Source organism: Colletotrichum acutatum (assembly GCF_030867785.1).
Source record: "Colletotrichum acutatum strain CBS 112980 chromosome Unknown BDZ83scaffold_137, whole genome shotgun sequence".
Taxonomy (NCBI): Eukaryota; Fungi; Ascomycota; class Sordariomycetes; order Glomerellales; family Glomerellaceae; genus Colletotrichum; species Colletotrichum acutatum.
This window is the reverse complement of record NW_026849131.1, coordinates 1-27,187: the sequence shown is the minus strand read 5'-3', so window position 1 is coordinate 27,187 and position 27,187 is coordinate 1. Positions and strand designations below refer to the sequence as shown.

The 27,187-nt window shown below is 52.8% G+C and overlaps 11 protein-coding genes across 11 annotated transcripts; 7 read left to right on the top strand and 4 right to left on the bottom strand.

The window, feature by feature from the left end:
• Positions 1 to 24: 24 nt before the first annotated feature.
• On the top strand, positions 25 to 2,352 carry BDZ83DRAFT_656260 (uncharacterized protein; the record flags this gene model as incomplete). Its single annotated transcript, XM_060510861.1, has 2 exons — positions 25 to 266; positions 345 to 2,352. The coding sequence occupies 2 exons, from the start codon at positions 25 to 27 to the stop codon at positions 2,350 to 2,352; spliced, it is 2,250 nt and encodes a 749-aa protein (XP_060359748.1).
• Positions 2,353 to 5,488: 3,136 nt separating this feature from the next.
• BDZ83DRAFT_796429 (uncharacterized protein) lies at positions 5,489 to 7,365 on the top strand. Its single transcript, XM_060515870.1, has 4 exons — positions 5,489 to 6,182; positions 6,298 to 6,414; positions 6,490 to 6,915; positions 7,021 to 7,365. Exons 1-4 carry the CDS (start codon positions 5,631 to 5,633, stop codon positions 7,150 to 7,152), a joined length of 1,227 nt encoding a protein of 408 aa, XP_060359747.1. The 5' UTR covers positions 5,489 to 5,630; the 3' UTR covers positions 7,153 to 7,365.
• Positions 7,366 to 9,666, bottom strand: BDZ83DRAFT_637366 (restriction of telomere capping protein 5). Its single transcript, XM_060509305.1, has 2 exons — positions 9,378 to 9,666; positions 7,366 to 9,265 (listed from the first exon to the last, which is right to left on the bottom strand). The coding sequence occupies exons 1-2, from the start codon at positions 9,441 to 9,443 to the stop codon at positions 7,514 to 7,516; spliced, it is 1,818 nt and encodes a 605-aa protein (XP_060359746.1). The 5' UTR covers positions 9,444 to 9,666; the 3' UTR covers positions 7,366 to 7,513.
• Positions 9,667 to 10,178: 512 nt separating this feature from the next.
• On the bottom strand, positions 10,179 to 10,484 carry BDZ83DRAFT_756735 (uncharacterized protein; the record flags this gene model as incomplete). Its single annotated transcript, XM_060514788.1, has 1 exon — positions 10,179 to 10,484. The coding sequence occupies one exon, from the start codon at positions 10,482 to 10,484 to the stop codon at positions 10,179 to 10,181; it is 306 nt and encodes a 101-aa protein (XP_060359745.1).
• Positions 10,485 to 11,314: 830 nt separating this feature from the next.
• On the bottom strand, positions 11,315 to 12,189 carry BDZ83DRAFT_589259 (hypoxia induced protein conserved region-domain-containing protein; the record flags this gene model as incomplete). Its single annotated transcript, XM_060506216.1, has 3 exons — positions 11,315 to 11,868; positions 11,952 to 12,022; positions 12,122 to 12,189. The coding sequence occupies 3 exons, from the start codon at positions 12,187 to 12,189 to the stop codon at positions 11,315 to 11,317; spliced, it is 693 nt and encodes a 230-aa protein (XP_060359744.1).
• Positions 12,190 to 12,765: 576 nt separating this feature from the next.
• BDZ83DRAFT_744468 (threonine ammonia-lyase) lies at positions 12,766 to 14,992 on the top strand. The gene is made up of 2 exons (XM_060513159.1): positions 12,766 to 13,139; positions 13,213 to 14,992. The coding sequence occupies exons 1-2, from the start codon at positions 12,921 to 12,923 to the stop codon at positions 14,737 to 14,739; spliced, it is 1,746 nt and encodes a 581-aa protein (XP_060359743.1). The 5' UTR covers positions 12,766 to 12,920; the 3' UTR covers positions 14,740 to 14,992.
• A 262-nt stretch (positions 14,993 to 15,254) lies between these two features.
• BDZ83DRAFT_79233 (ribosomal protein L36-domain-containing protein) lies at positions 15,255 to 16,331 on the top strand. Its single transcript, XM_060515753.1, has 2 exons — positions 15,255 to 15,621; positions 15,796 to 16,331. The coding sequence occupies exons 1-2, from the start codon at positions 15,355 to 15,357 to the stop codon at positions 15,883 to 15,885; spliced, it is 357 nt and encodes a 118-aa protein (XP_060359742.1). The 5' UTR covers positions 15,255 to 15,354; the 3' UTR covers positions 15,886 to 16,331.
• Positions 16,004 to 16,884, bottom strand: BDZ83DRAFT_79284 (complex 1 protein). Its single transcript, XM_060515768.1, has 4 exons — positions 16,813 to 16,884; positions 16,624 to 16,751; positions 16,356 to 16,496; positions 16,004 to 16,301 (listed from the first exon to the last, which is right to left on the bottom strand). Exons 2-4 carry the CDS (start codon positions 16,717 to 16,719, stop codon positions 16,227 to 16,229), a joined length of 312 nt encoding a protein of 103 aa, XP_060359741.1. The 5' UTR covers positions 16,720 to 16,751; positions 16,813 to 16,884; the 3' UTR covers positions 16,004 to 16,226.
• Positions 16,885 to 17,152: 268 nt separating this feature from the next.
• Positions 17,153 to 18,214, top strand: BDZ83DRAFT_589277 (acetyltransferase; the record flags this gene model as incomplete). The annotated part of the gene is made up of 3 exons (XM_060506218.1): positions 17,153 to 17,253; positions 17,336 to 17,725; positions 17,926 to 18,214. 3 exons carry the CDS (start codon positions 17,153 to 17,155, stop codon positions 18,212 to 18,214), a joined length of 780 nt encoding a protein of 259 aa, XP_060359740.1.
• Positions 18,215 to 20,206: 1,992 nt separating this feature from the next.
• BDZ83DRAFT_589303 (PLAC8 family protein) lies at positions 20,207 to 20,720 on the top strand (the record flags this gene model as incomplete). Its single annotated transcript, XM_060506220.1, has 2 exons — positions 20,207 to 20,321; positions 20,398 to 20,720. 2 exons carry the CDS (start codon positions 20,207 to 20,209, stop codon positions 20,718 to 20,720), a joined length of 438 nt encoding a protein of 145 aa, XP_060359739.1.
• A 231-nt stretch (positions 20,721 to 20,951) lies between these two features.
• On the top strand, positions 20,952 to 22,289 carry BDZ83DRAFT_79191 (uncharacterized protein). Its single transcript, XM_060515743.1, has 3 exons — positions 20,952 to 21,270; positions 21,358 to 21,510; positions 21,574 to 22,289. Exons 1-3 carry the CDS (start codon positions 21,182 to 21,184, stop codon positions 22,214 to 22,216), a joined length of 885 nt encoding a protein of 294 aa, XP_060359738.1. The 5' UTR covers positions 20,952 to 21,181; the 3' UTR covers positions 22,217 to 22,289.
• Positions 22,290 to 27,187: the final 4,898 nt, after the last annotated feature.

Here is a 27,187-nt window from a genome sequence, read left to right as displayed (position 1 = left end):
CGACAGGGAAGCGGCACATTCGACATGGAGAGGAAGAGGAAGTTGCCCGCCAGGGCTGCGGCGCGTGTCGAACACGTCGCAAAGAAGCGCACCGTCACCCCTCCCGAGCCCCGATCAGTTACGCCAGTCCCAGTACCAGTCGAGGAACCTCCGCCGCCGCCTCCCTCGCTCCCAAAGTCCATTCAGGCCGGGAAGCCGCTGCCGACCGTCGAGGATGCCCAACCCGATGACCTCCCCGCGAAGGAGTATCAGTCATTTCAAGAGAGGTAAGGCCATATGCCCTGAGATCTAGCCGCCGGCTTGGACGTAGCTTTTGGATGTGCAGAGCTGACATTTATCCATAGTGGTGTTCTTGCCGAATCGCTGAGCCGGTCGCGACACAAATGGCTGGCCGAGGGACTATTCGAGAAGTACTGGACGAAACCTGGACGAAAGAAGAACGCAACCGAAGACCCCAAGAACCCACCGAAAGATACTATGAGTAAGATTGGGCCTTGCACAATCACGATCGAGCCGCACGTTTTCGATGTTACCCTTTGGGCGATCAAGGACCCCAAACCTCCCGCACCCACCACGCAAGCTACCTTTCGGCCCATCTTGCAGTATGGTCCTCCCAATGGAGCTATGCCCCCTCCACCTACACCAGCAAACCCGAACCCAAGTCCTGCACTCGCTCCCAATGACCCGAAGCCGACGCCTTCCGCTCCTAGCCCGGCTCCTCCGTCACCTGCTCCCCAGCAGCCACCTAGGCCACCCTCGTCGGCTGCGAACGAGCCACCCAAAGTGATGCCCTCGCCGCGCACTTTGGAACCTATGCGGACGGCCAGTGCGACACCACCTCCGCCACGGCCGGTAGCTCCATTGGTCCCAGCGGCTGTGGCACCAGTTCCAGCAGCAGCGCCGGGGACGGCATCACATCCTGTTCCTCCTTTGGCCGCGGCACCTTCAGCACCAAACTCGCGACCATCGAGCTCAACGCCGACACCAGCTCCGGGCGCCGCAAAACCGCCGGCGGCAAAACCACAAGGAACAGATCCCATCATTATGACGCTCGCTGAGAAGGCATCCGAGGACCCTCATCTACGAGACTTGATGAAACGGGTCGCCGCTGGTGAAGCAAAGCCGGATGAACTAAGCAACTTTCAAAAGATCATTGATCAAATTACAGCGGAGTATAAGAGGAAGGGAGGGCAACAGGGTCCTTCAGCGGATAGGCTATTGGTTGACGGGAGGACAGTCAAGTACTTTGCCGACGAGGTACGGACCATTCTGGATATCGTACTCGCTACGAATCCGAAGCAAAAGTCATCAGAACTTCTGCCTCCGCGTGGAAGCGACCCTTTGGTTGTGGCCTTGGTGAGGGCGGCTCTGGATGCAAAACCGTTGCAGACTATGATCCGACGGATAGCTGACAACAAGCCTGGCTTCACCGACGCCACCGACCTCAAAGCATCTCTCGACAAGCTGCACAAGGAACTCAAGAGCGCGCAAAACACCCCGACGCCTCAAACCCCGACGACCCAGGCTGCCATCAACGGCACCGCGAACGGGCACCCCGCTAAGCCCGCGGCAGCTGCGCCTGCTGCTTCACCGGCCCCGACTCCAGCAGCTCCACAAATACAGCATCCTCCTCAGCAAGCCCTTCGGTCAAAGGGCCCTCCACCACCTGTGCGGCCTGAGATCTCAGGCGTCTGCCTCGATTTTGCTGGTGGAAATGGCGATCGCTACCTGTTCCCAAAATACAGCATTCTCGAGTATCTGCCTGGCGGACAGCAGGCTATCGCATCGTTCCTCATTGTTCGCAAGGGCAGCCAGCTGGAGTATGGAGGTGACGCCAAGCTCGACTACTACCAGCCTGTCACCGTTCGGCTGTACGCTCAGTCAGCTCGTCACCTCGAGTACCTGCAGAGAGCAGTGGCACCCCAGGAAGAAGTCATGAGGTACATGGACGATGTGATGGACAACATGACAAGGGCGGAATACGTCCTCCTCGCCATGCGCCTGCCACGAGGAGAGCAACAACCCAACAGCGAGCAAAACGGCAAAGATACCCCTGGCCCAAGCGGCCAAATAGTGAGACCAGACTCGACAGCACCAGAGCACCCGGCTCCCAAACAGCAGTCAGTGCAATGGGGACCTGTGACGTCTAAATTCGTTCGGAGTTTCAACAAGAAATGGTTCGAAGAGTGGAAGAGAACCGAGAAGACCGCGGGCAAGAAGCCCTCTTCGGCAGATGAGGTCTTCCAAGAGTCCTGCGAGGCTGTTGGCCGCGACCCCCTTGACAAGGACATAGAATACGAGAAGATGATTGAGCTCTTGGCGGCTAAGGACTCCGAGTCGTCATCTTCTTGAAGTCGACACAGCTAGAAAGCGTACCATGTATTACCTAGACGACACACCACAGCGAGCGACCGGGGGTCGGGGGCCTCGAGTGAGGAGGGTAGGTTTCGTACTGAGCATTTGGGTCAGGTCCGGTTGTTCGCGTTGCATAAGGTACGGGATGGCCTTTCTTCCGCACTGCGCCGTTGTTGTTGCTACTTTGTTGTTCACGTTACTGTACAGAGCAAAGGATTGGGATCTGATTCTGTTTTTGATTGGGAAAAGGGGACTGGAGTGGTCTATCACAAGAGGGGAATGCCTCTCTCCACATACTATTTTTCATCTTTATTCCAATTCGGTGTTTGAGAGTGTTGAAAGGCCTCGGGCGTGAGGTTGGGATGCGGTGTGGCTCAACTCATTTTTATTATTACCCCCCAAACCCCCACTTCGATGGAGTTGTGGGACAGTGGAGAGACGCAGTGGTCAGATATGTATGTGAGCATTGGCATGCCTCACTGCTGCTTATCCGACCAGAAAATACAGAATATAACAAGTACACATACTGTTCCAGGCTCATATTGCTTACTACTTTGGGTAGAGATGTCCCCAGCTTACCCACCCAGACGTTGTCCAACTCCCCAGGATTGAGATGATTTGAACTCTGCTGAAGTGCTCTTGTCTTCCGACCCCTAAGGAACGGTTAGATTTGGTGACTGCAGCGCGGCGTATCTGGGAAGGTAGCAGTAACAATGGAACAACGCAAGCTGGTCGGACAACAGATACGACGCGCAACAGCGAGATCAATAGCCAACCTCGCTAACATGGCTCTCACGTCTCTTGGGGTTGCCTTTTGTGCCAGACTAGGGTCAGAGCAGCTCGTAAAACTTATCTTGGCATCAGAGAGGTCCAAAACCATAAAGGGATCAACAACAAAAAAGAGTTCACCGCCTCGGTGCTGAACTGGGGGCTACATCTCTTGGTACTCATAATGGGAAATTTCTGGGTGCTCAAGCTGGGATTCGAACTCGGGTACCCTCAGCCTGTCGTCGAGTAGGCTTTGGGCGGAATTTGATTGTTGACCTTGAACCACTCCTCCACCCAGCCACTTTGACCTGACCCCCCGGCCTAGAGGGGCGCCTGTTGGCTGGTGACGGGAATGGAAGTGAGAGGGGGTATAAGGGTTTGAGGTCGTGATGTATTCTTCTATGGGCGGTGTGTGATGCGTATACACGAATCCACGCGTATTCTTATTTGGGGGACCATGTAGTGACAAAGGGGCAGGTGCCAAGCGTCAGACTTCATACAACTACATTCTCTCTGTGCTGGCTCTATGATGGCTACTTGTAACTGATTATTGGGGGACAATGAAGCTCAAAATGTCAAGTTAATTCCAAGCCTCGAGATGCCTTCTCCTTCCTCTTGCTACTTTTCTGCTTCCTGCATTTCATCCCAAGGTACCTTCCCTCTGTGAACCCTTTCCCTCCATACTCGAGGTCAGAGAAGGCGCCCTTTCCTTCTATGCCTATTATCGCCCAACCTCCTTCCGTGCCTTCGATCTACCTGCCTTGCCTCAGATACGCTTCTTCCTTCCGGTTCAGTTCCCCCTTTAGCTCCTTCCTCCTTGGCCAGCACCCCCTTGTATGCAGTCAACCCTCTTCATCTCCCAGCAATCCGGGTGTTCAGGTCCATTGGCCAAATGGTCCACCGAAGCTTCATCGCTGGCCTTCGGGTGTAGGTGGGCCAGAGTTTCAATGTCGGCTCCGGTTGATATTGCTTTTTTTCGACTTTTGGCTATCATGTCATCATTTTAAAGCGGTTTGGCTATCTCTCTCATGTGGATAGACGTAGGCCCTTTTTGAGAACATACACATACACACACACGGCTTATGCGATAGGCATGTAGCAGGCAGTCGAGCTACTCTATTCTGCAGTTTTTCGTACCAACATGCCTAGACTAAGCATATGTGCCAGTGAGTGTGTGCATGATCTCTTCGTTGGTCGTCAACCACCCTGCCCGCATCCTCCTCGCATAACGCGCCCCTGAACTTTTAACCAACTTCAACGGCTGTATCAAAACCGATTCCACGTGGACGATTATTCAGCGCTGGTACTTCATTGTGATCAGTCCTTTTTGTATATATCCGACCCAGGTAGGAGACATGGCGGTAGCTGGACGAGATTCATCTCTAGCCTACGACGCCATATCCTTGTTCCAAGAGAGCTGCACTCACTCTGAAAGTAGAGCTGGCAAGAGGAGGATAAGGGTCTCTAAGATTACTTGTGAAGCCGCACTGCAGGTTTATTAGGGACGAGGTGATCCTCCCCACAGGGTTCGCAATCAAATCTATCCATTTCATCACTTTATGATCAGGGAACAAACAGAATGCCATCACATGCTTGATACACATAGTCTAAAATGGCCCATCATCTATCCAAGAGCTGTTTCAGGGAACTTGACAGATACAGATCTACGCCGAGATTACCAGTCTCAGTACAATCTGTTGAAGAGCAGTCAGTGGCTCGCTCAAGAAACTCATCACCCGTAGCACAAGATCCCGAAAGCCGAATGCGCACAATCTATGCGGAAACATCTTCAATACCATGTGATTCTCTCACTCAGATGATGATCTTTCCTCGCCGTATGGGCGTTACTCATTTTTCTTTTCTCCAAACTCGAACAAGACTATTCCACTCGAAAGATACCTCATCACCAAGCAAAAGCGTGGAGACACATTCGTCTTGCTCGTGTCTCTTCAAGCCTTGATGATCAATGTGAATGTTAGCAGAAAGAATTAACCCCTCTCCAACGCCGGAAATGTGGTTTACCTCGCGGGAAGAAACCGTTAGTTCTGGCGACGACAGGAAATATTGAAACTCACAGTCACGGGCCGTCGACATGTGGTTGATGGCTTAGGAGAGGCGTCTGAGGGTTACAACAGCACATGCTCGATCTTGAGCACAGAATAGCCTGTGGATTACGTATTGCTGCTTCTCTTCTGTTTCTCGAGATGCCGCATTAGAGTAGAGCCACCCGGGAAGAAGCGCCATATTTTTGAGTAGAGTTTTGTCACCAACTTCTCTCGGGAAACCATCCATCCAGGTGAGCGTACAACCGGGGTACCACTCACAAGCTACTCTACCACGAAACTCACTTGACAAGAAGGCCGAACAGTCTGTAGATATTTCAACCATCTATCCAAAGCAGATGCTGTGATGATCTATATAACAAGCACGCGTTCCCGCTATCTCCCCCTCCACTGCCCTCATCATCACACTCCTTCACATCCCCTCGTCCTCTTAAATCAATCGAGATGAAGTCCCAACTCCTCCTCCCAGCCGCACTGCTGACCCTAACGCACGCCGCCACAATCCCAGAATCCGCAAAACCTATCATAGTCCCAGACTCAACCCTCGACGCCGCCATCCGCGAACCCCTCCAAAACTTCATCACCGGGCCCGTCCACGGCATAGACCCCTCTGCCTTCTTCCCCGTCGTCACCCTCTCCGAGAACGACGAGTACAAACTCGCCGCCGCGGGCGAGGTAGCCTGGGCCGCCATCGAGCTCGAGGCCTCGGCCGCCCTCGCTGGTTCCGGCTCCGTTTCTGCCTCTGACAAGGGCGAGAACCTGCGTGATGCTGCGGCCGTGGCTGTAAACTCCATTGCGAGGAGCGGTGTCCCCCCCCCTCCTCACTCGGACCCCCCGCACCGGGAGCCCCATGGGCATCATGAGGGTATTACTAGGGAGCAGCTTTGTGAATATTACAAGGGTATTGCGTGGAAGACTGGGGATCTGCAGACTGCTGTATATCAGTGGCAGTATGAATATGTTCCTTGGCTTGTTCACAACAAGGGACCTTACATCGTAAGTTTCCTCTCTGCTGTCCTTCGTGTTATGACTTTGACTACCTCCTCAACTCTCTCCCACTCCCATGACCTCATTATTTCCTTTGTAAAGAACTCACTAACCCCCATCTCAGGTTGTTCTAGACGGCCTCCGTCACATCGAATGGGTCCTCTGGAAGATCGAACAAGCCCTCGTCAATGCACACTTCCACTACGAAGATGAGTTCGACATCCTCAAATGCTATCAAGAGGTAAGCACCCCCCACCCCCCCCCCCCATTCCCCCTTCCGAACCGACCACATCACCAGAGCTAACAACAATCGCAGTACTCCGGCCGCGAACTCCAAATCACCCACGTCCCAACAACAGCCCCGGCCCTCCCCACCCAAACGACTGCAAACATGACAATCGGCCTCCCAACAAACACAATGGTCCACCACCCCCGCGCCCTCGACGAGCAACTCGTCACCACCACAGTCACAATCCAACCCGCCAGGCCTACCACGCTGCCACCACCAGGACATCCTGAGAACAACAACAACAACAACAACAACAACAACAACAACAACAACAACAACAACAGACACGAAGAGACCGGCACCTCGTGGCCTCACCTCCCCTGGCGCCGCGACCACCCGTCCTTGAAGAAGCTCCTCCGCCTCATCACGGCCAAGGCCCCCGTGTCAAAGTACCAGTCGTACGCGAACCACCGGATTTATAATGTCTTGAAGCAGCTCGAGTATACGGCGTTGGTGAGTGAAGTTCTTTTCTCCTGTCTTTGCCCTTCGTCTGCGCTGCGAAGGAGCTGTAAAATGATGTGGATACTGAGATGCTAACTACGTATGCCACGACGACAGGCTTCTGCCAATGCCCTGCGCAGCAAGTTGAGGGATCCGCACCACCAGTCTCTGCTCGACTACGATATCTGGAAGGGTCAGGGTATCAACCACGCCTTTGAGGTGGCAATCGCAGCATATGAGGTCAAATGAGTGACGATGTAGAAGCCACTTCGCCCGCTCCTTCGAGGCTTCTCGCTTTCTGAAGAGCAAGGCGGCTTCACGGGCTTCACGAGCTTCACTGGAACTCTTGAGGGTTGGCAGCGAATGGTGGCTGAAGCCAAGCTCAACCAAGACAGGAACTTAATGGAGGTTTCATACAATAGGAAAGACTTGTCATCAACAGAATTCGTGGAACATTGAAAATTCATCGTTATTGGAGATAATCTGTGGGAATCCTATGCTTTGCAAAATCAATAATCACCCAGTCTAGAGCACCCCTGAAACCAATGTCTTGTGCTCTAATAGTAGCAATGCTTCTGAACAGTAGTTGGGAGAACAACTCGTGCGAGACTCAGATCATGGAGCCACCACTCTGATTGTTGCCCACGAGACCAGCCATTTCCAGAAGCGCACGATCGGCCTCAATGTCGCCAGAGCCCAGGTTGATCTTTCGCCGAGCTTCCGCCTCACGATGCTCCCACGCCCAGTGCTCCGCCTGTGCCTTGGCCTCCTCGTCCCCTCCACAACCCCAAACTTCCAGGCTCTCAATCTCGAACCGATCTTGAAAGTCAAACTTGCGCGTGGTGCTCGTTTGGAATGCGCCGCCACCAGTGGTCCAGTCGTGGGTGAACACTCCGAATTCGAAAGAGTCATCGAGGAGTAAGGATACGGCTCCGAGAGATAGCATAGTTTGCCTCCGGTGAGCTTGCGTCTGCCGGGGATGGGGACATCCGACACCGAGCATAGGTCGATTAGTAGGCGCCTTGGTGAAGGCGACGTAGTCCGAGTTGTATTTGGAAGCTGGGAACACATCGTGAACGGGCTCCAGCTGAAAAAGCACTGTGTCTCGCTCGCCGAAGCATTCCTTGGCCGTGTGCTTCCATGGTTGACTAACATAAACGCCAAAAGTCAGACGCTCTCCCTTGCCGCTGTTGGGGAAGCGACGTGGAGGGATGGATGCGGCAAAATTTGACTCCTGACTGCCGTGAGGCGCGTCATTTAGCCGAGTGCCGCGTACCAGAAGGATAGTGGGTGCTCGCCAATTGAAGACTTTGCTCTGGAAGCTCCCCGTGGAGAAGCCGTCTTCGTTACCGGAGTACAGAAGCCGTAGTCGTCTAAACAGGTCGGATCCTGGGAGGAAGAATGACAATTGCGAGAGGACATTGAGGTTGAGAATCTCAGCAGTGTCCTGCAGCAAAGGTTGCACAACTTCGTCTGGCTGCTTTTCGGCGGCCACGGGGTCTTCACCCTTGTGTTTTGTAAAGTCCAAGTTTTTGGAGAAGAGAAAATGCTCAAATAGAGGGCTGAAGCCGTTGAAGAGATTCGGGAAGCATACAGGGAGCACTCGGCTGAAGTGGCCAAACTTGATGCCGGGGGCTTTTTCGACATTCAGGAACGCAGCGAGGATGTTCTCTGCGGTAGCACGCAGGCTTTCTAGTTCGTCGCCCGTAACCCGGGTGGAGTACATTGACAGACTCTCTTGAGGACTCAGCGGTGCAATCAGGATCAGTAGCATCAGCAGCTTGCGGAAGTTATCCGCGGGTATCATGGCCCCATGCATCTTTGGCGCATCGCCCTGCCACACGGCGTCGTGGATATCAAGGAGCTCAAAGGCGGCAATCTCGAGATCGTCATCGTCTTCCTCGGGTTCGTCCACAGGTTCGTCGACTGCGAAGCCAGCCGCATGGCTTGCGGCCTTGGGTTCGTTTGGCGGCGTCTCTTTAGAATCTTCGACAGCAGTAATTGCTTCGGATGCCCTGCGATCGTGTACTGCCAGACTCTTGAAGAGGAGCTTCGCCCTATCCGTAGCTCCCTTGGCCAGAACCCGCTTGTGTCTTTGCGTCATGATAACGACGACCATGATCATCTGATCGATACCGAGAACCGCCGGGGCATCCTGCAAGAAGGGGAAGGCGCCGATGTAGGACACCAACTGGAAGATGACGGGCGAGACGTGAAGGATATCGGGTATTTCGAGGAATCGAGCGAGAGTGTCTTCCTTCAAGTAGCGGATGTCGCCTTGGTTATCTGCCAAGCTTTTGAAGACATCTTTGAACGAGTAGAGCTCGAGCGACGTGAAGCACTTTTCGGCAAACCGAGTGGCCTGGTGTCATCGATGGTCAGATTAAAGTACAATCCAAATGTTGGAGTAACCATGATTCAAGATAGAGGGGTGATGTGTGGTGTCTTGACGGGTGGTGCACTCGGCTACTTACGAGTTCACGGGTGAGCTCCTCGTGCGTCGCCTGCCGCGAGTTCTCGTCAGACAGGGCTTGTCCCATGATGAGCTTTGTATTTCAGTTCAAGAGGCATCGAAGTCGGGGGTCAGAGTTGTACAGTATGCTGTGGCGTAATCATCACCGGTCATGGCCATGTTGAAGTAGGAGGAGGGAAGAATGAGAGATGGAGGGAGAAGGAGGAGGAGCATGGATGGGAAGGTTGATGACGGAAGGCCCAATGTCTGAGGTGCATCCTCCATCAGGAGACAAAGCAACGGGCGTCATTAGCACAGCTCAGCGCCTAGACTTTCAGCGGGTGTCAGACCAGGGCGGGTCTCCCGTCTTTCCCCAGCAGTGGAAGAACCCCGCTAACGTCACTGTCACTGGCCCGAGCTCCCTGCCCCTCCATGCGAGTTTTAGTCATCAAATGCAGCACACCTCCCATCTCAGTTGACTTACACATGCGGATGCGTTCACTCTTACCTTGGCATATGAATAGTATCGGTCGATGAACATCGGAATGAGGGAAAATTGAAAAACGAATGACAAGACCGAAACTCGCCTACGAAAATCGGACCCGTAAGCTACAGTGAGAGTAGCGCTACACTCAGGATTAGTGCATACCCCTTCTACGCTTCTGGGCAACTGTCCCGTCTCAAGTGATGGAAGTAATGAGACCAAATTGAGGGATACACCTTTGGAACATAATACGTTGACGGATACATAGAATCAAGAGACTCTGTGATGAAATTCATGAGTATTCGACTGCCCAACCCCGGCAGGTCTTCCCTAATTCACCTATTCCACCTTGTCTCTACAGCTCGAGTCCGCCCCCGTCGCGCCGGCAGCCTTGCACCGCCGCCTGATATCGCAATTTTCCAACGCACTATAGAGGAAGAAATAGTTCTTGTAGTAGTGGCACTCCTTGAATGTGACGCCAAACTCCGTCCTCGACTCCAGGTTGCCGGGGCATATAATGTTGGTGGCCAAGTCGTTGGGCATGCCGTTATCGTCGTAGCAATGACAGAACTTGTAGTTGGCGCATCCTTGTACAATCCATGAAAGCGATGCCAGAGTGGCGGCAAAGATGGTGGTAGCCTTCATACTGCAATTACTGATAAGTCCTTTGCTCTGAAAATCAAGTTATGGGGAGTCACTCACTTGACAATAAGTTGCAAGGCTGCGTGGATGGCGTTATTGCCAATTGAAGAGGGGGGATTCTCTCATAGAAGAGTTCCAGGTCATCTTAAGTAGTGATGCCTCCCAAATTTAATGGGCATTTTCCTTGTTTCACCAAAATCCTTGCCGTGGTACGTTGTGATCATCCATACTGGCGGGTGCCGTAAAGGACGTCCAAATAACACGGCAAAGTTTATCAGAGTTTGGTCCTTTGACGAAATGCCGATCTTCGGCCCAGGTATTCCAGGTTCCTGGACTATCCACAACTGCACGGAGTCATGCAACGATTTACTCGCATAAACAGCAAACACACGACACTGGACTGTAAATCCAAAACCAAGCGAGCTAGGCTCCGTTGCTCTCGCCTCACGGCCATACCGTTCACACTGGGTCGGTGCTAAGGCCGTCGTGAAGCTTGCACAGAGTCAACCATAAACCCACCGGAATGCCCCATTTCAGCCGGTCATCTGTAGCGTTATGCTGCTCGTTTCTGAGGATAGGTATACGAGAAGTGGCCTGCTAAGTGACAGGTCAGCTTTGCCAAGGCTGATTTCATCTCCTGCCTCTGTCAAAACATTAGATAATCGTTCAATTCAACCCAGATGCGCCGCCGGCTGCCCCCGGTTTTATATACGACGGAGCGGAGTCTTCAATGAGACAATGTGCCCGTCCTAGACGTCGATGCCAATGCCAGTACTGTACAAAGTAGCCGTGATGTGATACAAATCAGAATGTCGATTTCCCCCTATTCAGCCTTATTTCTTGGGCTCTTCTGATGACCCTTCGGCTGACGACGGCGACGGCTTTCTGCCGTAAATCTCGCCAATGGCACCAAGCGAGCTCTTCGGATTCTCCTTCTTCTGCGCCTTCTCCTCAGCCGGCTTCTCAGTTGCAGTAGCGTCTCCCTCCTCAGGCTTCTTCCACGCCGACAAGCCCAGCGCGCCGAGGACACCCCCAGTCTTGCCCTGCTCTCCCTCGGCCAACGTATCTTCGCCAGTGTTCTTGGCATCGAGCCTCGCTCTCCTCTGCAACATCCTCGCCTTGAGCGCCTTTTCCTCCTCGTCGCGGGCCTCGAGTTCACGGATCCAGCGCTGGCGCTGCTCCTCGGCGTCCTTGGCCTCCTTGATCTTGCGCAGCTCGGCGGTGCGTTCGCGGTCCTTGTTGTAGTACATGCTACCGGCGAGCATGGCGAAGACAGTGAAGCCCTGGGCGGCGACACGGGCCCGGAACATCTTGTTGGCTTGTCTGGCGTCGCCGCGGCGGGTTGCGCGCCAGGCATTGACGAAGGCGAAGACGGTCAGACCACAGCCTGTGTTTGCGACGCTGGTTAGAAATGTTCGACGCAGCAGGTTTCCGGGGGAGAGAGGGGTAGTGGTGAAAGCAATTACTTACCAAGAGGAATCAGAGGCTCTTCCTTGAGCTTGCGGAAGGCCTTGTGAAGAACGCGCTCATCGTAAAATTCGCTGCGAGTCGCGTGCGTGGGTTAGCAAACCTCCAAACCCTGGACTTTGGTGATGTGCAAGCTCCTGCAAAGCCCGAGAGTGGCGGGCAGGTTGGCTTACTTGTTCTCGTCAAAAGACGATGGCATAGGCTGATCGAGCAACGAGGGTTTTCCGTCTGGGCCGGGCATGTTGGCGGTTTGCAATTGACGTTGTGGTGGTCGAAGAAGTCGTCCTCGAGGAGTTGGGAGTTAGTCGTGCGATTGTTCCCCCCAAACTGCAGTGGTCGGCGAATTCGATGATGAAATGGACTCCGAGACCCTCCTAGCTTTCGGGGACTGGCTGCACGGCGCCCAGAGCTTCGACCCTTGAGCAGATTTGCGGCAAATCCCGGCCGGCGCCGTGTGGCTTAACTTGCTCTCCCCAGCCACATTTCGTGCAGCTCGGATTCTTATCAACAGGTGCCTTATCGACACTTTATCGGATAAGATGATGTGACGCACAGTCCATGCCCGATAAGATACCCCGGTCTGCAGTGTCAGCGATGTCGCCCTCAACTCCCAGCGTGACGGACACTGACGGCAGGGGGTTCGCGACGCCCTTGCTGACGCTACAGCAGGTACATGGGTGCCACAGCCAATCCTCAGCGCCAGAGAAGCTGCTGACAGGGCGTGGACGGCAGCGCTGGCCAACACACCGCAAGAAAAACCGTCTGATGTTCTACCCCGCGAGCCCGACTTGCGCTCCGATATCTGCCCCACTATGAACAAATTTCCAGTTTAATTCAGGCCGGTCTGGTCCCGTTCATTAGGTTGTTGGGGCCCGCCGTTCGTGACTCTTTCCTGGACGATTCTTCTACCTCTGTCCCGGGCCAAGTGACTTCTTTTCTTCTCACAAACAACTCTCCCACGACATCACGACAATGTCAGAGAACGCAGAGCCCCCCGTCGTCGCCGTCATGACCAACGGAACCCTCAATGGCGTGAATGGCGACCACCAGCCGCGCCCACGAACACCGCAGCCCGCCGGCATGTCCTTGACCGAGTACAGCGCCAACCCGTCCACGCCGCCAGAAGAGAGAAGAAGCCGCATCAAGGGTGTTGTTCCCGAGGACTTTCTGCTGCCTGATGGCCACCCAGACGTGAGGACAATCCCCAACAACAATGACAATGGCTCAATTGGGATCACTGCTAAACTTTTGTGTGCGCCTCTAGTACCTCCGAATGATCGCCGCCGCAACGTCCCGCGTTTACGAAGCCTGCAAGGTCACACCGCTCCAGCCCGCCGTCAACCTCAGCAACCGACTCGAGTGCAATGTTCTCCTCAAGCGCGAGGACCAGCAGCCCGTCTTCAGCTTCAAGCTGCGCGGCGCCTACAACAAGATGGCTCACCTCGACCCCGCCGTCAGCTGGAAGGGCGTCGTCTGCTGCTCCGCCGGCAACCACGCTCAGGGCGTCGCCTACTCGGCCCGCAAGCTCAAGATCCCCGCCACCATTGTCATGCCAGAAGCCACACCCAGCATCAAGCACCTCAATGTCGCGCGCCTGGGCGGACACGTCGTCTTGCACGGTGCCGATTTTGATGCCGCCAAGGAGGAGTGCGGCCGGAGAGCGGCGCAGGACGGCCTGATCAACATCCCCCCCTTTGACGACCCGTACGTCATCGCGGGCCAGGGAACCATTGGTATGGAACTGTTTGGCCAGATCAACATGTCCAAGCTCGATGCTATCTTCTGCTGTGTCGGAGGTGGTGGCCTCATCTCCGGAATCGGTGTCTATGTGAAGCGCATGGCGCCCCACGTCAAGATCATTGGTGTCGAGACCTACGACGCCAATGCGCTGGTCCAGTCCTTGGCCAAGGGTGAGCGAGTGGTGTTGGACAGCGTCGGCCTCTTTGCAGACGGTGCCGCCGTCAAGACCGTCGGCGAGGAGACGTTCCGCCTCTGCAAGGATGTCGTGGACGAGGTTATCCAAGTCACCACCGACGAAGTCTGCGCGGCCATCAAGGACATGTACGACGACACCCGCGCCGGTCTCGAGCCCGCTGGCGCCCTCTCCATCGCCGGTCTCAAGAAATACGTCGCTCAGAACCCGAGCGATCGCCGCAAGACCATGGTGGCTGTCACCTCTGGCGCCAACATGAACTTTGATAGGCTGCGCTTTGTCGCTGAGCGCGCCACCCTTGGCGAGGGCAAGGAGGCTCTGCTGGCGGTCAGCATCCCTGAGAAGCCCGGTGCCTTCTCCAACCTCATCACCAGCATCATGCCTCACTCCGTGACTGAGTTCTCATACCGCTACGCCACCGACGAAGTCGCCAACGTTCTCATTGGTATCTCCCTGACCGCCCCCGCGTCGCAAAGAACGCAGGAGCTGCAGATGCTCCTGGAGCGCATCAGGTCGCACGACATGTCGGTGACGGACCTCTCCGGCGACGAGCTCGCCAAGAGCCACATTCGGTACCTCGTTGGTGGTCGCTCCAACGTGCCCAACGAGCGCCTGTACATGTTCAACTTCCCTGAGCGACCTGGAGCTTTGGAGAAGTTCCTCATGACTTTGCGCCCCAAGTTCAACATCAGTTTGTTCAACTACCGTAACTACGGCGGTGACACGGGTAAGATCTTAGCGGGCATCCTGTGCCCCGATAACGAGGTTGATCAATTGGAGACGTTCTTGACCGAGATTGGATATCCGTGGGAGGACTGCACCCAGTCGGCCGTCTTTAAGACTTTCCTCCGTAGTTAGAGGAATGGAGGCTTGGAAACCCCGTTTACTCGGTTGATTTTCGTACGGCGCTGGGCGTTTCTGCAAAAATTTGGGTGACAGAAAACGGAACATTGGGAGATATCACGCATGCTGGTGCAGGTTGGGGAGGAAGAAAAGCCGCCTCTTGTAGATAGACTATTCAAACTCAATTAGAAGTTATTTACATGAACGTGCTTCTTTCCGCTAATGTTGAATACGATTTGTTATGCCCAACATTCAAATTGAATCATCGCATCCCATTGTCGGTACCTTTTCGTCCGATACCGCAGTTGGGCGATAAGAGTTCATGTCCCGATAAGCGCACGGACATTAGCAACACGTGATGAGCGCCAAGCGTCGAAAATGCTCCAACTGAGGCCATCCAGGCCCCCTTCACCACCAGAGCAGTCGGCATCGCGAAGCTCCACGCCTCACCACGAAATACGGCTCCCGTAGCTCCGGACAGCTCTCAATCGACAATTCTCGTGTCTCACCACCCATCAGACTTTTCAACGCACCAGAGCCCAAGCTCTCGACTCCCACTGTGTTCGACCCTTCCCCTCATATTTCACCCGACGAAAACATCGACCAGGAAAACCGAGAAAAGACTACAGCATGGCTTCTACTCTCGCCGTCTCCCTCAGGGCCCTGACTCTCAGCACCGCCCGCGCAACGATCCCCCGCGCCGCCAGCACTACGGCAGCAGCCACGGCGACGCGCGCCCTCTCGACGGCGATCCTGACGAAGCAGCCGGCGCAAAAGAGCGAGTCGATGCTCACGCAGGTCGGAAAGAGTGCCTCGGGCGTGGTGAATGCCGTGGTGCAGCAGACGAGGGGGATGAAGGTGCACAGCTCCGTCAAGAAGAGGTGTGAGCACTGCAAGGTACGTTTTTGCCTTTTTCCGTGTTTATGGGAGAGGGGAAAGGCCGTTGGGGGATGGGCTAGGTCGATTCGGAGAAGGGGAATTGAGGACACTGGGACGGACGAGGAGGGAGGGATTCGAATTGTGAAGCTGAGCTTTGGTATGGGGTTTTTCTGCTAACTTTATGCGCGACAGATTGTCAGACGCAAGGCGGGCAAGAGACATAACGGATACCTGTACGTCATCTGCAAGGCGAACCCCAGACACAAACAGCGCCAGTCATAAGAGAATCTTTGGTTCTTGGGACTAGAGAAGGATACTATCAACGGAGCCGTGTGTATGAAGACCTTGTACCATACAGAAGAGGAGGGGCGAGAGGAGCTCAGAGCTTGGTGTCAAGGGGCATTGGGCGAGCGATAGCATGTGAGGATGTTGCGACTGTAGACAAGTTTTGAGAGACGACCATGGGATCGATACCATTGTCCCACTGGAGTTTTAGAAAGATCCCCCTCCATCACTGGGCACCTTGCAAGCTGTAGAAGCAAATGGCAGCGAGGATTAGACCTTTTGTGGTGTGTATTATACAAAGATTCTTTTTACTGGTTTTACAATGATGAGAAAGAAGTCTACATTCCGTCAACGTATCGTTCCATGCCCTGCCACTCCGTCTTGCCTGTTGAGATGAGATAGCGGATATGTCCCTAGAGCAGGGTATTGTCAGTCCTGTATGAATGAGAAATAATATGGGAGCTTACGAGATCCGTCACATCGCGGTGACGCTCAAACTCATCGCGGGCATATCGTCTTGACTCCGCGCGGGTGTTTGGGTCGGCGATGCGCCGTGTGCCGCGGATGATTTCGCGGTAGAGGGATATCACGCGGGATCTCTGGAGGAACTATTGAGAGTATGAGCATCTATATGTCAATTCTACGCATTTATTCATCCAGATGCTTGAACGCCATTCTTATGTAGAAAATCGAGGGAAAGACTTGACGTGAGAGTGTTATATTTATGGTTCTTACATGATCCAGACTCAAGGCCTTCTTCCCCAGCCGCGACCTGGCTGGCCGGGTAGAGTAGCTGCGGACAATTGACCACAGGGGGGTTTTGAAGGGCATTAGGGCCGAGTAATGGGAGGATCCGAATACATCTGCGAAAAGAGCATGAGATTTGAATGGATTTCGTCTCATTTGGACGTCGGAATTTCTCACATACCTATATCAAATGAGAGTGCTGCGCTTTCATGCTTTCAAAGCCAATTGGCGCTCCCCGGGCGTGGTGTGGAAACTTTTTGGAGTGGATGAGGTTAGGACGGGGAAACTTCGGGACTTGGAGCCGGTGCTCGGCAAGGGTCTCGCTGAGAGAAAGAGCTCTGTAAACTGAGGTAATGTACCTTAGAATGTGTCTTTACACCGAGCTTCCAGCCTCCAAAGTCACACAAGTCTTGAAGAATCGGATCGCAAAATTCATCTTCGTTTATCCCTTCCTCTTCGTATTGCCATATAGACAAGCCACAGAGCTCATATATCTCCTCCCATCTCTGACGGAAGAATGGCACCACCCCGCAAGCGCCGCAGGGCCCCAACCAACCCCATCGAGGCAGCGAACCGCAAATCCGACGCCGACTTTGTCAGAGACCATCTCCAGCCCAGGTTCGTCTCACATCCACGCAGGCGTATCTCAAGATAGCTCCGAACCTCTCACGGGCGCTCACATCTCACACCATGATGCCAGCCCCGAGTGGACGAATTGGACGCATCCCAAGAGCGGCACGTTGTACACCCTCTCACTCAAGTCCCCGTCGCAGCTCTCACAGGGTGAGCTGCAGGCGTGCTTCCATCTCATCGACTACACAAGCGGCGCCGATTACCGCGCTTCAAAAGATGGGTGGCGGCCGGGGCATAAGATGAGGGAGATGAAGAGTGAAGGATTAAGATACATCATCGTCAAAAAGTCTGATGCGTCAATCCCTGACAAAGCCACTGCTAGTAGTGACGAGTCTGAGGTGGTCAGAAAGGCTGTGGAGGACAAGATTTGTGGGTTCACTAGCCTGATGCCTACCTTTGAAGAGGGTGAGGCTGTGGTGTACTGCTATGAGATTCACCTCCTTGAGGAATTACGAGGGTGAGTTTTTGGATCCTTCCTCCGTCTATTCCTGCTCGAAAGATAAGCCCGGATGAGGGTAACCTGAGGCGGGGACTGGCAGCCGAGGGGCTCGGCTCAGTGCCCAGCACCAACCCGGGGGACAATCCGGATCTCACGCCGGCAGCCCACACCTCCAGTTGTCAATACCGCGAAGAGAAACTGACCAGAATACGATGCAGCACGGGCGTGGGCCGTACACTTATGGATTTCCTCGTAAAAGTGGCAGAGAGCATTCCGATAATTGAAAAGGTGATGCTAACCTGCTTCATCTCCAACGCGGATGCACGCGCGTTCTATGAGAAGCTTGGCTTCGAGATTGATGCGCTGTCTCCCGTGGAGAGGAAGTTGCGATTTGGAAAAGTGTTCGTGCCGGATTACGTCATCATGAGCAAGAGGGTTCGTGATAAGAGGAAGGGTGAAGGGAAGGAAGATCTGGATGAGGTTGGTGAGGTGAATGAAGAGGCGTGATGTGTATCTTGAGTCAATATGCCGGAGACTGCTCCGGCAACAAGTACCGTGCATCTTCGGGGGTGTATTGCAAAAAGAGGGCCCCTGAAGAGCATACCCATCAAGATTGCTAGGCGGCATACATTTTGACACGATGAACAGACGCTGTATCAATTGTTGTCCCCTTTGTCAGACGACTTTTGACCACAAGACACGAACAGTGTGCCAGATGATCTAGCAGCAAAGTAAGTCAGGCTGGGGTAATGACAGACCATGAATAGAGCTAAGGCCCCTTTGAAAAAGTCGCATCTGAGGTCTTACTTCATTCCTTAGGACCCTTCAAAATGGTAAGATGAGATGGAATGACGGGGTTTAGTGGGTGTAACCACAGGAACTTGCAAGGGGCTTGGAAAAGGGGACCGCTGCAAGGCCTGGAAATCCTAACCTGAATTCGGGGGACCGTTTCCACACATTCGTTAGAATCGTCGCAGCTATCGGGTTCGAGTGCGGTGAGCTGAGCTGAGCTGAGCTTTGAACAACTCACTCACGCTTCTTCTCACGCTCCTTTCTCCACGACTCATGTTCGAACACCACGGTCAGGATCAACTCAAAGTTGTGTCTGCCTACGTTAGTCGCGCCGATCACAGTTGGCCCCGTCTCTGGATCGCCCGAGCCCGTTCACTGGAGACACGACGGAGTGAGGCCCGGCCCACACCCGGCAGGCATTTCTTCCCAACTTGGAGGGAAGAAGCGAAGCGTAGAAGCCAAAGACACTGCGATCAATGGCACTGTCTCTCATGTTACACACTCGATCACCACGTGCCAACAGTCAGCGACTCCTAATCCCATCGTCTCACGAAGAGATACCTACAGGAACCAAGATAAAGTCAATACCCCTTACATGAAGAGGAAGTGCTAAACACAGCCCTCAATCTGCCTCGCGAAATCCCCCTTGCCCGCCAAGCTCAGCCCTAGGACGCCAATCCAACATTGTCGGGCCTAGCGTCCCCGCCGTGGTGCATGAGCCGGTTGCTGTCTCTATTAGCAAAGTCTCCAATCACCGCTTCAACCAGCAAGCCACAGGGGGGAAACGAGAGGTCGAGGACGAAGGGCATGCCGACTCGCCGAGTGTGTAATGAATTCACGGGTCATGGTCTGACATATTCTTCTTACGCCGGCGCTCATCAGCTACAAAGTTCTTGCGATAGCTCGGACGCACAGGATTCAGGCAGCCGACAGGTGAGTGAAGGACTTGTGGGGATGTTCATCTCTCCATCCAAAACGCTACCAAGGCTACGAACTTCATGGGCCTGCCAGACTCCAGAGGAATGGTTAGAGAACCGGAGAACAGTGCTTGACATGAGCAAGGCCTCATTCCCTCAAGCGAGAAGCACGTCCCTGTCTCAAAGTCATCAAAAACGCCTATTGGCGTTGTCGTGCAGCAGCCTACACTAGCGCGTGTGGACTGGGGACGAGGTAATTTGTGGTGAAGCTTGTTCTTATTCCCATTTTTTTCAGCTACGAGATAGAGCTACTGTTCTTGTGTGACCACTGGTTATGCTACTTGGGCACCACCCGTTAAGCCAAATGCGGTCACTTTCGAGATGCAATCGGCCGTCTGCATTCGTCCAGCCCGTATTAATTCCTTCAGCCGTCAGCCCGTTTGCTGAAGCGTTGCTCGTGTCTTGTCTTACATGAAGCCCACTCGCTGTATATCAGACCACGGTATCCCTCACCCTCGTTCGCCGGCTTCTTGACGCTCTCTTCGACGTTTCTCTGTTTCTGGAATCCCCCATCTTCTTATAGATCATCTTTGACACTGATCATCACCAGCACCAAGCACCACCGCAGCTTGTCAACATGGATTACTCACAGCAACCCAAGGCGGAATACCAGCAGCCCCAGATGCAGCCTCAAATGCAACCGCAGCAGCAACAGCAGCAGTACTATGAGCAACAGCAACCTCAACAGCAGCAGCTCCAGCACCAGCCCCAACCCCAGCACCAGCAGACAATGCAGCAAGAATACGTTCAAGGCGCCAATGTCCAGACCCAAGAATGGCAGTCAAGCCTGATGGACTGCGGTCCTTGTGATACCTGTATCGTGGGAACCTGTCTCCCATGCTTGCGTAGGTCCCCCTCTTACACTCTCCACTCCTAACCTTCAACCCAAAAGCCCCTCGACTAACACAGATCACCCAACAGTTCTCGGTAAGACCTCAGAGCGCATGCGCGACCCCACAATGCAGACGTACGAGGCCATCAACACAGACTGCCTGCTCATGTGCGGCATCACCTGGTTCACCGGCTGCGGCTGGATCTACGCCATGATGAAGCGCGGCGAGATCCGCGAGCGCTTCGGCATCAAGGGCTCCGGCGGCTCTGACTGCTGCGTGAGCTACTGGTGCGGCTGCTGCGCTCTCATCCAGCAGGATAAGGAGGTGCAGGCGCGTCTGTCGACGGGGCCTATTGTCCAGGGATACCAGCCGCAGAAGGAGGGCATGCACATGCCGCCGCAGCAAGCTTGAGCTACGGCCTTGTGATGCTTGCTGTATAAGGATACGTGATAATAGCCGACGAGGCTGCGGCGTGGGTTTTGTCTTGGTAATGATGGATATTGGTTATGGTATACCCGTGGGAATTGAAGGCAATGGCACCGCCGACTCGGGTTGATGCAGTTGTCATTCGACTGATAGTCTCGAGCACATAGGCCTGGTAACATTTCTTGCTCATAATTGAGCTGGTCGATTTTGATCAATCAAGTTGGTCTTTCGTCTGGTAGTTCTCGCCAAATCCCATACTTGAGTGTATCACTGGAGTTATGGCTGCTTGACGCCCTTCTTGGTCGAGCTCGCCTTGGACGGTGAATCATACCACACTTGGCCGCAACTACAAAACGGCTGTCGCGAGATGCTCCTCTTTCCCCCTTGATCTGTCATCACTACCCCTCTTAAATGCCAAATTGACTTCTTCCTCAAATCGTCTTTGCATGAATATGGCCGCGATGGTATCCCAGAATGTTGTTGCGTCAGCGAAAGAGATATGCGGTTGGATACCGCTCTCGACGAATAGTCTCGGGTAAAGGGCCCCTCTTCCCAAGTCACCCCTTCCGACACAATGCAGCAAGCAAAACAATACAAACGACATGAGCTAATAAGTATACAGATTCTTACAAGAGCCCATCCCGTATGCCTGTGTCAACCCACCTGCAGACTGCATCTCCTCCGGGTCCTACATGGGCTGCGGCAGTCCCATACCCACGACTTGCGTGCAGACAGCGAAAGCCCCGAGAGCATGTGAGCCCGGCCAGCTCTGCTGGTAAGTCGATCTTATATACAATTTCCCAACGGAGGTTCCATCCAAGCCACTAACACCGGACAGTGGGCCATATCCTAACACGGATTGCTGGACTTGGCACTCGATCGACAATACTGCAACTTACACACTCCTACAATGCAGCTCAGTCTCCGGTGTCGGGACTCTAATAGCGGAATCCTTCATACCAGGGGCCACATTAACAGCCACCACGAAAGATGGTTCACCTAGAACCAGTGGCGACGCCAAGACGACCAGAACGGCCGAACTATCCAACCCCACAGCTGGAGTTACCATAGCCACAAAGACGAGTCTTTTGCTACCTGGAATCCCTTCGGAAACATCCGGTTCCTCTGGCGAAGCCTCGCCTGCTGCAATTACCGGGGCCATTGTCGGAGCACTTGCCTTTCTTGGCATCTTGCTGGGTGTGACGGTCTTCATCTGGAACCGAGCCAGGAAGAAGAAGAGACTGGCTCATGAGGCTGCGATTGGAGGGCCCGTAACGCCTATGAGAAAGAGGAATAGTATGATGCCGTTCCATGCGGGAGCCATCAATGTTCCTGTGTCGTCTATTTATGATTACGGCGGCCCATCGAAGAGCGTATCGAGAGGTGATTCTGGTGTTCTGGAAGGCGCGAATAGGCCTCCTCCTCGACCACCAAGAAGTCCGGCTAGGAACATGAATGTCACCGAGGGAGGTTGGATTTAGCGGACAGGAAGACGGGAGGGGCTTTAACGGTTAATCGCTGTGGACTACTGCGTCTTCCATGCCCATAACTTTGCCCTCAAACTTGCAGGAGCTCGCATAGCCTTAGAAACCCCTCATGATAGCCCATGGATTACACATGGAAGAAGCTAGAGTTGTCTCTGCCAAGACACTAGATTACTATAATGGTACGATTCGAGCCAAATATTTAGAAAAGATGTGATAATCTCTTCCCGTACCAAAATCCTTCCAGCCCCAGAGACATAAGTCAAGCTTTAGGCTCAACTTGTATCAGTAGAGATCAACAGGTATCGGTGGGCCGATGGATACTCGAATGCGAGGGAGTGCGAACCAAGCCATTCGAGCCCGGCAGAATGTCGATGCCTAGAGCTGGAACAAGGTCATAGGATTGCGGGCCGCTGCGCGAGTCTCCACATCACACCCACAGAGAGATTGATAACTCTAAATGCTTGCATCAGCCTCTTTCACAGGTTATCCACTCTTGTAAGCGCGACGCTGCTTCGAGAGAACGAGTGAGGCAATGTTTAAGCTCCTTCCATCATGAGATTGGTGACGTCGGGTTAGGGCTTCAAATCTCTCAACCGACCTCGGATGATCTGTCAATCGGCTCTAGAGAAGACGATTGGCTACTTGAAGTTGTCGACAGTCTGGAGAACTTATAAAAGGCAGATGTCTTCGCCATGTTGAAGAAACTCGATTGCAACATCAACAACCACAATTACAACATCATCACACTTAACTGCACCCATAGCCATCCTTATACAACAAATCTTTCCTCAACAACTCCATAGTCATCTTTCACAATGCAGCTCTCAAAGACTATCCTCCTCATCGCCGCGGCCATCGTCCCTTCCGTCATGGCCGGATGCAGCGGTGCTGCGCCTTACCAGGGAACTTGCCTGAAGTGCACTTCCGAATGCCACGACAGTAAGTAGCATAGCCGTCTCATACCACCAATAAACTCTCACTGGACTGCCGAGTTTCGAATTGCTGACGCAGATATCTTCTAGACTTTGGCGGACCTGACCGCATGTCGTCTCTTCAGCGTGCTGGCTGCATGACTAACTGCCTTTTGCACTGCAACGACTGCAACTAGACAGCATCCTAAGGATTTAATCTAGAACAGCCCTAGGTGGTTGGATGACGGGGTGTTCCGGTGCCTTTCGCAAAGTTGGAGTTGGATCAGGGCTCAGATGGTTAATCTTCATGGATGCTTAGATCCTTGCCCAAAAATTTTGAGTCTGGAAGGAATATCATAACAATTAAACAGTCATTCTCAACCGAGCGCAATTAAGTCATTAAGCCGATCTTCTGATATGCATGCATGTAGACCATAGTACGCTGCTTTTAATATTCATCACTGTTCTAATTCCGTGTTGCAATATTTCATTGCCCATAGAAGAATCTCTGAAGAGACACGTACAGGAGATGAGCTAGGATATACCACCGAGCTCGATCGGAGCGATGATTTTCACATTCACGTCAACGTTGGCTCGGGTTGCTCGTAAATGAATGTACTAGTCAAATTCGACCTGGCTGTTGTGAAAATCCTATCGACCCATTTTCCCCATATCTTGCATGGTGATGATCGGTTCCCGAATCTTGTGGTGGTCAAATAACTGTTTCTTTACGGCTTGCCTTGCCTGCAAAGGCCCAGTCTGACAGTTCGTACATACCTGGAAGTGAGCTTCCGGACACGGCAATCTCTGGCATCTCCAACGGCAAAAGCCTGACACATGTGTCGGCCAACTGAGCAGCAGCGAGTCAGCATATATTAAACGTGCTGATCTTCTCTCTGTGTAGCCGAAAGCTCCGTCTGTCAACTTTCGTGAAGGGAATTTGGTCTGTGAAAGAAATTCCACAGACCGAATGGCTATGGGCATAAGTGGAAGAAGATCCAGTTGTCAAGTCAATATAGGTGATGGGGATGGGCGGAATCAGTAACTGGTTTGGGCATCTTTTGGCGAAAATATAATTTAAGTGGATTCAACAAGGCGCTTAACCAGACTTGGGCATTCTGGTACTTTCGCCTTCCTAGTGAGAATGGCTTAGATAGTTCACAAATCAAGAAACGACGCCAAAGGTATATAAAGGTCGATACTACCTTACTTCACCAATCTTCGCATGGCAAACCACAAACTCATCGGCCAACAATCTGATAACATGCATTCCAAATACTTTATGATCTCCATCCTGGCGACTTTGGCATCTGCTACGATCACTTGCTCCAAAGACAACGCCCCATTGGGTGTATGTACAGAATGACACACTCTTTATTTTGAGGGATCTTATGCTTACATGTGAGATTCGTCACAGCCTAAGACATGCGCATATCAGTCTCAAATCGAGGCCTGCCGCGGCTTTTGTCATGTAAGTAGCCCTCGCATTGAAATACTTACTAATCTCAACGAAGACACTGATCATCTGATTAGTCTGATTGTGATTCGTTGTCGTTTGTGTGCCTGCAGTAAGTCGTCGGCGCTTTCTCGATGCGAATATCATGTTCTGACAACGCTAGATCCGGAAATGGACAGGGCAACAACTTTGACTGCTGGTGCTATCCGAGGTTCTAACGGCTTTGCGTGGCTTGGAGGATTAGAGCATAAAATGGCTTATGAAGACTTCACGCTGTTGCCAAAGCCTTGAGCTTCATCTTGGCTACTGTAGAGTGAAGTTTCGAGGATGACACTGTTCATCTACTTATCTCCTCTCGAGTTGCTTTGGCGTGTCGCTCGCCACTGATAATCAGAGGAGCCACCTGCGGAAGACAGAAGGCGCCAATTCAATCAAACCCGTTACAATATATCATATACGAACTCAATTTGATGCTTGATCTAGCTGCCTATGATATTTGATTATCTTTATAATGCAGCCATCGCTTTTGTTATAAAGCGGATATCGACCATGCTGAAGCGGTCGGGTTCAAAAAGCCTCTCCGAACAAGTCGAGAGTTTAGAGTGATCGCGACTTTGATTGAAGGTTTTGTAGATGTCCACAAAATGAAAGGCGGTGTGGACGAGAGTTGTGAAAAAGATATCTGATGGTTGACGTGGTGGTTTAGACTAAAGGATGAGCATGGTCAAGGCAACAATATGCATAAGATGGCGGGGTTCATCTCAACTTTGATAGTTCGCGGACAAAAGTTGACTTGGCAGCGTTGTTCTAGAGCTGGAGAAGAAGAGCTTATAATGCATTCGGAGCTTCCAAAAAAGAAAAGAAAAAAGAGAGTACTCCAAATCAAGCAACTATATCCATTCTGCGCCGCCGCTTACTCAGAGGACAGAGATGCCCTTGGATTTTAACCGGCATACGTAACTATACAAGCTTCGTTGATTACCGACCTATGCCGCGGAGAACGGAATAGTCCACAGGTAATGGAGATCATTGATTTTCTGCTCGGCACGGTCTAAATCGCCGGCCAAAGTTCGACCCAACGCGAGTCATAGTCTCACGAACTTGGACCTTTGGTCTTTCCAGGGAAGGCAATTAGCCCGAATGCAGCATACTAGTAGAGCACACCAAACAGCAACTTCCTTGATGTAAAGACAGATTTCATGTACGGAGTATTTAGTTGAGTAAATAGTTAAGCAATTGGCTGGGAAGTACCTAACCCCGTATGTTCGAATTTTAACTCAAGTTGCGAGCGCAACTATCTTGAGAGCATGCCGAAATCCGTGTAAGGTGGGTCTTGCTCTCGCAACTCATTTAATTTGACTTTCTAGAATTATTTGATGCAAAAGCTACTAGGCGTGCCCGAGGCTCGTTCAATCCGTGGTATCCGAAGTCGCGAGCGTTAGGGATGACAGTCATTATCGTATAAATATAGCTTCTGTTCAGTAATCGCTAGTATCGGGAGTGTAACAGACACCGCACTCAAGCTCCATATCCCGAAACAATACGAACACGCGAATTACACAGCAAATATTCGAAGTATGCTACCTTGATACATTCGTCCTTTGTCGATTACTAACGAAGACTAGAAATGGTCAAGCTATCACTCCTCGCCCTCATCACCCCGGTGATGGCTGTCAACTGGGTCACCATCTCGGCCAAGGGGGACGGATCTTTCGACCAGTTTAACGCCTGGGCCAAGCGGACGTGCCAGAACGACCAGAAGGGACAGGTCTACAGCTCCTCTGACATTTACGGCGACCTGTCGCTCAACTGCTACAACGTCCCGCAGAGCTGGTGCGACTCGTACAAGGGAGGCAAGAACTACCATCCTAGTGGCGTGTCTTTCACCAGCCCCAAGGCTGGAGCCTGCTACCAGCAGTCATAGGGCGGTGGTTGGAACGTTAGTATTTGGTTTGTTTGATACAGTATGGTGCACCATGAGTGGTTCTAGGCATGGCGGTATGCAGTTGCAACAGCGAATCACATATCTTGCTGCATAGGTCCGGGTGAGAGAAATAGAGACCTGGGAATCATAGCTATGGTTCAGAATAGAGCCTTGTATTGTTTTTCTAGGAGAAGCTGCTTTCTAGTTCCTTGTGCTTGAGAAAACCTTGCCACCGAGCGCTACTCGAAGTCCATACTGTAAGCCTCAATAATAAGGAAGGTAACAACTAGCAGAGCAAACTAACTTGATATACTTCAAGTATGCACTGCTACCGTCATCCGATGGATGCCAGCTCCATCACACTCTCATCTGAGGATGGGAGGGTGGTCGTACCCTTCCAGATCTAGTCTCGGCATCTTCATAGACTTTGGCGTCGATACCACGGGGCGGGTACGTGCGGACACGACCACGTTCATCAGCGTGCCGCGTCATCTCTTGCCGACCCTCACGGCTGAGGGGCTCAAGGGGTGCTCGCACAAGTTTCGCCGTATCCCCCGTCGGGTGAGCCATGACACCAACAACGGCCATTTTCTCTCCGCCATTGACCTGGGCCACACGAACCGCAGCCCGGGTCTGAAAAGCATCGTTCGCCGGTCGGCCGTCGGCAGGCCCCA